Below are 12,026 nucleotides of genomic sequence, written 5' to 3'. Positions count from 1 at the left end.
GACCCCTTATCGTCCCGCCAGACTGTTCTCCAGCAACCCACCTAGCCCCAGTGACCCGTCAGCTGGGCAATGTTTTAAATGTAACGAGCTGGGGCATGTAAAGGCCAGCTGCCCCAAGAACCCCAACAGATGACAGTTCATTGCACCAGAATCACACCAGAGGTCCTCAAGCCCTGATACCTCCCAGATACCTTCAGAGTGGAGGGAAACTGTGAGTGTGGGTGGGAAGAAGGTCATCGCGTGGAGGGACACTGGAGCACAAGTGTCAGCTATCCCTATTCCTTTGTGGATCCCAATTTAATCGACCCAGAGGTCCAAGTGATGATTCAACCCTTCAAGTCAAACTCTTTTGACTTGCCTACAGCCAAGTTGGTCCAGTACAAGGGCTGGTCAGGAACGTGGACTTTTACAGTTTATGATGATTATCCCATCCCCATGCTGTTGCGGGAAGACTTGGCTAATCATGTGAAGCTAGCCAAGAGGGTGGGAATGGTCACCCGCGGCCCGGCTAAGCAAGCTGTCACACCTAGCTCTATTCCGGAAACTTCTATCAGGACCCAGTCAGAGGTGATGGAACTGGACCCCATGCCAACATCTGCAAGAGCACTAGTGGATCCAGTCACAGAGACCCAGACAGAGCCAGTCTCAGAACCAGAACCGGCAGAACAACCAGCACCAGAACCATTGCCAGCACTGAATCCAGTACTTGCAACCCCAACATCAGAGGGCCCCACCGAACCTGCACCGGCAGCAGTCTATAACCCTACACAAGAGGCTCAGCTGGAGCCTGAACGCCAACATAGTGCACCAGCGGAGAATGGTTCACAGTCAACGGAAACAGCCCCATCAACTGCATCGCTTCCAGAGGGACCAAGCCTAGGTCTACAATCCAATGAGGAACTGATGTCTCCAGCGCCAAGGGAACAGTTCCAGACGGAACTGGAAGCAGATGAAAGCCTCCAGAGAGCTTGGACGGTGGCACAGAGCATCCCACCGCCTATCTAATCGATCCAGGTCTGTTGTAGAAAGAGGAAAAAAGGAGCAAAATGATTGTCTGCAGTTGCTTTCACGGAGGGAAGGAGGAAGGGGAGACTGATGACATGTACCCAAAACCACCCGCGACAATGTTTTTGCCCCATCAGGCATTGGGAGCTTAACCCAGAATTCCAATGGGCAGCAGAGACTGCAGGAACTGTGGGATAGCTTCCCACAGTGCACCGCTCCATGAGTCGATGCAAGCCAGGGGAGTGAGAACGTACTCTGCCGACTTAATTTGCTTAGTGGGGACATACACAATTGACTGTATAAAATTGATTTCTAAAAATTGACCTCTATAAAATTGACCTAATTTCGTAGTATAGACATACCCTTAGGGTTTCCTGGGGAGCTTACTAATTCCACTGAGCTTTGATCATGTCCTTTTAAAATCTACCAAACTCCTTTGTGGCTTTAGAAGCTTAGTCAGAATCCTGAAGCAAATCCTTTGACTGACTGAATTTACCAAGCCCACAGACCTTTTGTGAAACTTGCTAGGCCAGCCAGACCTTTCATTGGTCTTGAAAAATCTGTAGTGTGCCAACAGAGAACAGTGTTCTCTCATTCCTAATCAGGCAAAGTATCACAATTGCTTACATACCATCATTTCTGGAAAATGATGGGCCAAAGACCCTAGTGCTCAATGTGTGAACTTGCTGGGCTCTTGGAGATGTGACATGATACAGAATGGTTATGAGAATTTATCTGAGGAAACACCTTGGGAGTGATTCACTGTTGCCTTGCAGCCATTTACCCCAGTGCAAAGTGAGTGTAAAACACTGCTGGATTGGGATGGTAGCATTCTGCATTCGTTTTGCACTGGGATAAATAACTATTCCAGCTGCAGGGTAGCAATGGACCCAGGTCCCTAATTCCTTTTTAAAACTCCGGTATCTCAAGATAGCGAAAACAACGAGGAGACCTTGTGACACCTTAGAGACTAACAAATGTATTTGGGCATAAGCTTTCATGGGCTATAATCCACTTCATCAGGATAGTGAGTGTAGAGTTCGCTTAAAATTTTTGGTGAAAAAATTCTCTTCTAGCCCCACATTATACATGCCAATTAGGATTTAGAAATTTCTCATTAGGGCTTAGAGTTTTTTTTTTAAAGTTCCTGTTTATAAAGGAAGGGTGACCATTGGCTCTATCTTGCAGCCTTTATTCATATGAGTAGCGAGGCAACAGGGTTATGTGTGAGAGAAGGCTTAACTAGCGATGGACCGCTAATGAAATCCTAGGTGTGCACTTTAACTCTGGGATGCTACTACCTCACCCTATATTACTTCCAAACCCCATGCTTCAGTCTGAAATTTGACTGTGAATGTATTAAACGTCTGAAAACTAAGTTTGATATTAACTGATCTTCCTATCATTTGATAGCTAATTCTAATAAGTACACTGGCCTGGATCTCATCAAGAGAAGTAACGTACACAACAATACGTTCAAAATGTGCACCATACTCTATTGAAGGACTTCTTTAACTTTTCACAGTGAGATCCATGTCGTCTTAGGGAGTGTCTCACAGAATCGTCCCTTCCCATTCATGAATGAATAATATTCCAGTGCCAAACATAGCAAGGCCCATGTGGAAAAATAACAGGGCAGCAATGCATTTTGAGCTCCTTAGAATGAATTTAGCAGCTGGACACAAGGTCCATGTGATCAGTGCGCTCTCCACAGACCACCAAGTATTGCACAAAACTCTATCGAGCTAAAGACTACACTTTGAGAGTCAGCCCCCTTGAGAAATACATGGCATGGTGTCATAAATATAAAGGGAAGGGTAACCACCTTTCTGTATACAGTGCTATAAAATCCCTGCTGGCCAGAGGCAAAATCCTTTCACCTGTAAAGGATTAAGAAGCTAAGGTAGTCCCGCTGGCACCTAACCAAAATGACCAATGAAGGGACAAGATACTTTCAAATCTGGAGGGGGGGGGAAAAGGCTTTTGTCTGTCTGTGTGATGCCTTTTGCAGGAACAGATCAAGGATGCAAGCCCTCCAACTCCTGTAAAGTTAGTAAGTAATCTAGCTAAAAAATGAGTTAGGTTTTCTTTGTTTTGGCTTGTAAATTCGCTGTGCTGGAGGAAATGTGTATCCTGTTTTTGTGTCTTTTTGTAACTTAAGGTTTTGCCTAGAGGGATTCTCTGTGTTTTGCATCTGACTGCCTGTAAGATTATCTTCCATTCTGATCTTACAGAGTTGTTCTTATTTTTTTGTTGTTGTTCTAATAAAGTTCTGATTTTTAAGAATCTAATTGGGTTTTTTGGGTCTTAAAAATCCAAGGCTGGTTTGTACTCATCTTGTTTGTTCTCAAGCCTCCCCAGGAAAGGGGGTGTAAGGGCTTAGGGGAATATTTTGGGGAAATAGGAATTCCAAGTGGTCCTTTCCCTGTTCTTTGTCTAAATCACTTGGTGGTGGCAGCATACTGTTCAAGGACAAGGCAAAGCTTGTGCCTTGAAAAAGTTTTTAACCTAAGCTGGTAAAAATAAGCTTAGGGGGTCTTTCATGCGGGTCCCCACATCTGTACCCCAAAGTTCAAAGTGGGGAGGGAACCCTGACACATGGTGTTAAATTTGAGGCTTCTCGTTCTTCACATGAACTACTATAATTTGAATGTACAACCTGCTTACCCCTACTGTGGAATGCTTAATAGGCATGAAATGGACTTAAACCACATCATAGGAGCACACATGATTTAAAACGTATATCTGGTATAGTTTGTATTTTAGAATTTACTAGAGGAAATACTTTAATACTATAAAAAGAACAGGAGTGCTTGTGGTACCTTAGAGACAAACAAATTTATTAGAGCATAAGCTACAGCCCACTTCATCGGGTGCATAGAATGAAACACATAGTAAGAAGATATATATATATATATATATATATATATATACACACACATACAGAGAAGGTAGAAATTAATTAGCGTCTTACAATTTGTATGGCAACTTCCACCTTCTCTGTGTGTGTGTGTATATCTTCTTAGTATATGTTTCATTCTATGCATCTGATGAAGTGGGCTGTAGCCCACGAAAGCTTATGCTCTAATAAATTGGTTAGTCTCTCAGGTGCCACAAGCCCTCCTGTTCTTTTTGTGGATACAGACTAACACGGCTGCTACTCTGAAACTTTAATACTATGTTGTTTACTTACTCAGAAATGTTGCTGCTGCCTCAACAGCCCCATTATAAACATTGTTATTCTTAGCGGGTGCTCTGTAGTCCCATAACACCTGGACGTAATTCACAATCTGGTTATAGCCCGCAGTGGCTAAAGCCCACCAGAGGGACCAGTAAAGAAGCTTCTTTGTGGAATAGCATTCCTTTACATCCTTGCATAACTGCACAAGCATGTGACACTGATGCTTGTCAGACTGACATTCAGGCAAGGTCCTGGAAAGGACGGATGATTTCGCAGTGTCTTTGTCCTCTTGGCAACTTGGCTGCTCATTAATGCTGGTTGCTTTTGACTTTGTGTCTTGATCCGTTGCTCCTTGGGGAGTTTCAGGGATACGATTTTTGTGAAAAAACATACTATGTTTTGGCATTGGTAGAAAAAATGAGGCTAGGAGGGCCAAGGACAGAGAAGCCAAACTAATGACGTTTAGATAAAAATAGGATAGCTCTGCCAAAGACACTAAAAGTTGCCCAAGCACTGCCGCAACTGTGGTTGCAGCAAGTGTGATGCTTCTGCAATAACTAGTCACTTTCTGATAATGGTCAACACTGACAACGCTGTAAATGTAGGCGTAATAGGCAACTTCAGTGGCTGTTACCATCCCAAAAAAAACCTCCATCAGCTGCATGGCTAGCACTCCTTGGACAAACAAAAGCATCAGCCATGTAATAATGAAGCTAAGGCCTTGTAGAATAATGATGGGTTTATAGCGCATATAGTCCGTAATCAAGAAAACAGGAAACAGCAACGCCAGATAGGAGTATGTCCAAACTGGTAAAATCTGGTTTGTAACCTGTAAGGGAAAGGAAGGAATCCTGTGATTTTTGTGAATTAACTTGGAGAAAGCATCACACTCATTGCTGTTAATTCAGTGCATAAAATATAGCAATATAAGTATGCATGATGCACAGATCTTATACTGCCCTGTTCGCTGCTTAATAGGAAAATCTTTGTTTTATCTTTGTTCCCTTAACGTTTTAAAACATATGCTGTCTACGTGCCCCCCTGAATATTACCTTCTGTCAGGGAATTCTCAATTGGCCCTTTAGGGCAGAAATGAGGATTGAGCTCCTAATCTTTCACAGGGGAAATATCATGCATGTATCTTTCTGTAATAAATGTTGGAGAGTAAATGAGATTGTCTGATACTTTCTTTCTGAAGAATAAAGCATAGTCAGTATTTTGTTATTCCATATAATGAGAAAGCAGTGTATAGCCATACCTCATCAATGGTCAGGTTTTTATCTGGTCCTGTTAGATAAGGGGTGAGGAAAGGTTCTGATGGCCTCATCAGGGAGAAAAACCCATAAATGCAGAGGACCAGGGTAGGATAAATCCAGCTGCTGCTTCGTATTTTCTTCCAGCAAGCCATGGCCTGGCCAACTAAAATATGGTGAAGGAAATGGTGTGTTAAATAGAAGACAGGTGCTCTTCACTGGAACTGAAGGCTATTTTAAAATTCAGTTAATTATTTTTAGAAGGTCCAGAAGCTAAAGAAACTTTCTTGAACACTGAAAACGAGTGCCTCCTCCTATTAAAAATGTGTAAGTGAACATCTCTTGTTGAAATGCACACTGAAATTCCATTCAATTTGTTGTTGTTTTACAGGATTTTAAGGGCCTACAAAAGACTGCTTGTAAGAGTTTTAGCTATGGAATTCAGTTGCATTATTCTCTCAAGTGTTGAATGGCAACCAAATTGACCACAGAAAATTTTTCTCAGTCAGTTAATGCTTGAGGAATATTTTAACTTCCATTTCCTACTTGAGAGCAAAATGGGGCATAGTTTGTCTATTTATTAAACGTCTCCTCCCAACTTTTCCTACTTTCATGTTCAGATCTCCCAAAGTGCAGGGGAGGTCAGGCTACCAAGGGAGGGGAGAAGGATCATAGTAGTAAACTGTGGAAAGGACATTGGACCAGATCCTCTGTCAGTGTAAATTGGCAGGATTCCACAGAAGTCAGCTTTGGATCCTGTCCAACTATTTAAAATGTAAGTGACTACTGTTGTTGTTGTTGTTTGTTAGTTATCCCTAAATAGGGCATAGTGAAACTGAAAAAACAGATGTTTTTGCACTCTCATGTGTTGGGGTTTATGGAACAAATTAACACCCAGTTTAAATCCATTGGCCCCCAACTCAGGCATAATTCAGAGGAGATGTGTCAATGGAAGTAAATTCCCTAACTTAAATTCCCTTAGGAAGTCCGACTGTAGCTTACACCATCTTCAATATGACCTCTAAATTTGAGCTGGTAAATCTATTGGGAATCTAAGCTGGTACCGTTTTCAGTCACCTCAATGCATCTGTTACACCATTTTAGATCCCCATAGGTTTATTTCAGCTTTCACCCTCTTGCCAATGTATAACTTATACCTAGGGCTGATTGAAAATTTTCCATCAATTTTTAAGATGGAAAATTTTTTTTTTTTCAACTAGGCAGATTTTTGTGTGGAATGTACGCTTCTGTCAAATTTCAGTTTTCACTGGAAAACCTGAAAGTCTCAACATTTTAAATTTAGGGATGAAAAGTCAAAATTTTCCATTGAAATTTCCACAACAAAAAAAATCCCATTATCTACATTTTTCTGTGCAGATACAATATTTTCTAAATTGCTCTACTTACATCTACTAAATCTAAGGGAGTCCAGATTGTTTAACTCACATACTAATGGGCCAGAAGAGTTACTGTAGGAAGCAAAGTGATTTACAGGGTGTGTATGTAAAATATATAAATTAAAGTAAGGGATTTAAAGGCAACTTTAATTTATACCTTCTTCCATCACACCTGATTAGGCTCCCTGACAGGGCAGTAAGTAGGGATTCTGATTTACATCACTTTTCAAAATCAGAGGCAATGCATAGTCCAGGGGTTCTCAAACATCATTGCACCGCAACCCCCTTCTGACAACAAAAATTACTATGTGACCCCAGGAAGGAGGACCAAAGCCTGAGCCCGTCCAAGCCCTGCTGCCCCAGGTGTGTGTGTGGGGGGGAAGCCCAAGCCCCACCACTCCAGGTACAGGGTGGTGATAAAGCCCAAGGGCTTCAGCCCCAAGCAGGGGGCCTGTAACGTGAGCCTCTCCACCCAGGGCTGAGGCTCTCATGCTTCGGTTTTGGCCCTGAGCGATGGGGCTCAGGCTTCAGCCCTGGCCCCAGCAAGTCTAATGCCAGCCCTGGCAACCCCATTAGAACAGGGTCGTGACCCACTTTGGAGTCCCAACCCACAGTTTGAGAACTGCTGGCATAGTCTATTGACTTCAGTGGATTTACACCGGGATTAATTTGGTCCTATGTGAATTTTGTAGGGTAGCCACTAGGGGGCAAGATAATCCCAGCATCTTCAACACTTGAGCAGATGAGAAAGTAGAGAGCAGAAGAGCACATGCCTGCACCACTGTACAAGAGAGCTGTATTGCTACTACTGAACTTCTGCTCCTGCTTCGGTCTATCCCTGTCATTGCAGCCACTATTCCTGCTTCCACTGCTGAGGTTGCAGCCGTGGCAGCAGCATGTTCTGACCCTGCCACGTCTTCTACCCTACCCATTTAGTCACAATAACCTTTCCTCTCTAGGGTGACCATATTTCCCAAAGAGAAAACATGAAACCCCCCAGCTGCCTGCCCCCCCCCACCGTTCCCCCCAGCTGTTGTTGGAAACAACCCCGCGCCAGGCTGTTGCCTGGTAGCTGGAATACTGTGGGGGCGCCGCATGCTGGAATGCTGCTTCCCTCCGCCCCCCAGCCCTACCTTCCCCCTGGGGGGGGGGTTGGCATCTCTGTTTGTCCCCTTCACATTGCACCCCACTTTTTTCCCCAAAAGTAGGCATTTGTCCTGTTTGCTGTGGCGGACTTGATCAGTTGGCAAGAGCAAACGGGACAAATGCCTCCTTTGGGGGGCGGGGGAAGTCGGGACAGCTGGGACAGGGCTTAAAAAAGGGACTGTTCCAGCCAGAATGGGACGTATGGTCACCCTATTCCTCACCTTCTTTTCTCTTGAAGAGAAGCTATACCACTATTGCTGCTAAGATACAACATCATGGATAAGCCTGTAAATAAACAAATATACTTCACATGATACTGAGAGACTGCAAACAGTAACAGCAAAGAATGGATTTCAATGTGCACTTAACAGTATACCAGGAACGTTTTTAACAAAGCTCATGTTACCTGCGTGGTTAACCCAGGCTGCAATTGCTCCTCATTGGGTTTGCTTCTCAGAGTTAATCTGCCACTACGCTCCTTCAAGAGTTATGAAATACCCCGCACGGCGTGCCTGGCCAGCTATGTGGACCAACACAAGGGGTTGGGGACCCCTGCGTTCTCCCCATCCGCTTTGTGAGTTTTTCTTACACTGCTAGGAGTGCTAGCAATGAGCAGGGGCTTAAATGGGTGCTTTTTGTACGCCCCACTCTCATGTGGATCCATGGAGCAGCGGGGCACAATGTGACCCACAGTTAATATCCAAGTCAAGTGTCCAGGCATATTTGCTTGACAGCTAGTATCTCATCAAACACAGGTTTCAGAGTAGCAGCCGTGTTAGTCTGTATTCGCAAAAAGAAAAGGATGAAGTGAGCTGTAGCTCACGAAAGCTCATGCTCAAATAAATTGGTTAGTCTCTAAGGTGCCACAAGTCCTCCTTTTCTTTTCATCAAATCAAACACAGTAATCTTTGTTCTGAGCTACATAAACATCATCCTCTTCAGGTTTCAGCAAATCTTAGTCTAACCTTTTGTTTTATACTTTAGCAACCCCAGTGACTACACCCAGAGCCACTGTAGCACACACGCAGGCTAATTCCCAATGCAGGCACAGGTTTCTTACAACTGTGTCCCTGTTTTCTCTTCCCCGGAGTCTCTTTCTTCAAGTCTGCTACCCAAGAGTATAAGTGATTTTTTTTTGCACCTAACTTATATGATCCACAATCATTCTTAACAAGATTTTTCCTTTTTTAGTTGGGGGGGGGGTTACCAGTCTTCTTCACTTTTCTCTTTATTGCCACCCCTTCTTTTATGCTAATGCTTCTCTGCACTTCTTTTGGAAAGTTGCTAAACTCCCTTGATTGTCAAACAGCAACAACACCTCTTTGTTTTCCCATTTACCCATCCAGATTCTAATCTCAGTTCACTTTTTCCAGAGCTGCTTCTCTTTCCCCTCATTCCCTTATGTCCCTCATATTCTAATAGCACTGATTTCCCTCTCTTTCTTTTCTCCCTTTTTTCCTTTGCATTTATTGGATTGTAGGTTTCTTAAATTCAGATGCAATCAAACCTTGTCTGTTGTGGCTTGTTCTTGATTTCCTTTTGCCCCGCCTTGGTAGAGTTCCCTTTTTAATATTCCATGTTCTTTTGTTCCTCTTAGTTCAACCCTGTTCCCCTTTTATTCCAGCTACTGTACTCCTGTTTGTTTTTGGCCTCCTTCCTGTTGCACTTGTCTTTCAACTTGTTTTACCAGGCGCCTTCCTGAAAGTACGCCCAGTTGGCTTCATTGGAATTAATTCAAACATTTTAAAGGAATAGTAGTTTAATTCTGGAGTATTATTTATTTGCATTGCGGCTGGGCCAAAAGGCACCAGTCAGTCAAGACTGGGACACACTGTGCTAGTCTCTGTGTAAAACTGCAGGTTATAAATATGATTCCTTCCCTGAAGAACTTGCTATCTAATTGACAAAGTGTGTGTGGATTAACAAAGTGATGGAGGACAAGTGTAATGAGGTGACATGGGTCAGTTACTGAACAGTTTGATGTTCCAAATCATTCCAATGGTTTACAAAAGAAAATATCTGTTCCCAACTGCCCCACAGTGGTCACTGACTGGGCTAATTTCCTGAGGAGGTCACAACAGATGTGAGTCTGGAGGAGGGAGTTGAAGAAGGTTAGTGAATGGGAGAATAATTAAGTCAGCCCACAAAAATGTATGAAGTGTACATATAAGTACACTGTATAGTTTGAAGGTTCTGAGACCTCCCAGGTGACCTGATCTGCAACTGGGCTAGGTTAGCATAGGTCTGTTAGGTTCTCTAACTGCCAATTTACAGTTTGAAAACATTAGCCACTGCTGTTTTTGTGTCTGCAAAGTAGATGGACCCAGGAGATTCCGTTCTCAGTGCTCCAACCAGGGAGAAGGGGGAGCTGTGGAGAATAGCACTGTATTGCTAAACCAAGAAACCCTTTTTGTTTTTAGTAGAGGGGGAGCTGTATTCCCTTCCATACCACTTTTGGTTCACTATACCTCACACTCCCCAAGATTTTCCCATCCCCACTGATCAATGTCAGTCTGTCTAGACTGATGACATTTTTAAAAGTGGCCAGGTATCTGAGTGCTTAAATTGTTAGGTGCCCAACATGAGACAGGCTGGCCACCTGCAGTTCTCATATTGGTCAGGTGTGGGACTTGTGAATTTAGCTATACATATTTTTTTCGGAAGCTCTCCTCAGTTTTTCCATTTCTTAGCATTTGCAGAGAGGTTAAAACGAGAACTAAGGGATTTGTAGTTAAATGAAAGCCAAAGAGAATTCCAGTCAAATTCATCCATTGCTTCGTTCTCTGCAGTATCTAATATTTCCAAAAAGTAACTAATGCTGTTGCTGCACAGGTTTTTATCCCATCAATCAAATACTTAAGATTCTCCTCAAGGGTTAGAAGTAATTCACTGTCTTGAAAGAACTGGCATTTTTCACGTTCTAATTAACCCATAAGAAAGCATGCCAGGGTTGAGCCTGAAAACTCTCAACTGCGCCCTTGAATGTCCTCATTTTTTTGTAATGGAAGGTTTAGAGTAAAGATTGGTGGATACTGGAAGTATTTATAGCGTATTTTAAATTACAAAGGATATAAAATGACTGTATCAAGTCTGCTCAGCAGAGGCAGCCCCAGCATTGAAAAAGAATTATATATGCACTAGAGAAAGCAACTGAGAGACGGCTACCAGTTGGGTTGGGTGAGACGAGGGAAGCTTGTCTGGGAGGAGCTGCCACAGAATGAAAATTTCAAAGCAAATTGAATGTTACATTTCTAAGGGCAGAGAGTAGTTCAGGAATAAATTATTTCTTAAAACAAATACATTATTTCCATAAAAGGCACAGCTACTTGATCCTTGAGTTCTCAGATAATGGGTAGCCCTTCTGCAGGTGTAGAACATACAAGGTGCATACAGCAGTTGTTAACCACACTTAGTCTCTTTGCTCTCATAAATGCAGTAACTGCAGCCTTTAAGTAATTTTAATTGGTCACTCAAGGACTTTGCCCGCACAGGGGAATCCTTTGGTGACCTAGGGCATCCATAACAGTTCATGCATAACCCCCAATCCTACACACTGTTGTACAGAGGTGACTGGAGCATCCATACACCTCAGCAATTCCTAGTTGCCACAATGATTCCTCGGAAATGTAGGCAGCAAGACAAAGAGTAGTCCTGAGGTTGCTCCACTTTACACTGGTATCTGACCCAGCAGCCAGAAAGCTGTAAAACTGGGGTTGGTGAAGTGTAAAGGTGGATTAATGCCACCTTTACACATCTCCTTCCCCAGCTCCTGCCAGCTGTGTCAAGCATCTCAGATGGACACAACACAGGATCTGTACCTTCATTTGTATTGTGTTTGTGAAAGGTCTTCCCCCTTTTCTGAATAAAAAGTTATCTGCAGAAATGAGAACTCTAGACCTTATCCACCAATCTTTAAACCTTCAGTGGAAACAAATGACTATTGTCAGTATTGGGCTGTGTCTTTTTAAGAAAATACTTGATTAAAATGGTCATTTAAAAAAATTAAAAATTTGAAAGTGTAATTTCTTTTTATTACATTTGTGT

General features: G+C 43.0%; 2 protein-coding genes across 12 annotated transcripts in view; one reads left to right on the top strand and one right to left on the bottom strand.

Moving 5' to 3' along the window:
• SLC19A3 (solute carrier family 19 member 3) overlaps positions 1–12,026 on the bottom strand; it is a 73,750-nt gene that overhangs the window by 11,866 nt on the left and 49,858 nt on the right. For 5 of the 8 annotated variants that reach the window (XM_073359859.1, XM_073359853.1, XM_073359855.1 and 2 more), the window contains 2 exons: positions 5,445–5,605; positions 4,199–5,015 (listed from right to left, as the gene is read on the bottom strand). In XM_073359859.1, the coding sequence (XP_073215960.1) occupies positions 4,199–5,015; positions 5,445–5,605 (978 nt within the window). Of the gene's footprint in view, positions 1–4,198; positions 5,016–5,444; positions 5,606–8,203; positions 8,226–8,388; positions 8,410–9,489; positions 9,617–12,026 lie in introns of those variants that run through there. The other 3 variants (XM_073359854.1, XM_073359857.1, XM_073359858.1) reach the window with 3 other exon arrangements.
• The window catches only part of LOC140917320 (C-C motif chemokine 20-like), a 67,871-nt gene that overhangs the window by 22,451 nt on the left and 33,394 nt on the right, over positions 1–12,026 (top strand). The gene's annotated exons all lie outside the window — the stretch shown is intronic.

Source organism: Lepidochelys kempii, chromosome 9, assembly GCF_965140265.1.
Source record: "Lepidochelys kempii isolate rLepKem1 chromosome 9, rLepKem1.hap2, whole genome shotgun sequence".
Lineage (NCBI taxonomy): Eukaryota > Metazoa > Chordata > Testudines > Cheloniidae > Lepidochelys > Lepidochelys kempii.
This window is presented reverse-complemented; position numbering and strand designations above follow the sequence as displayed.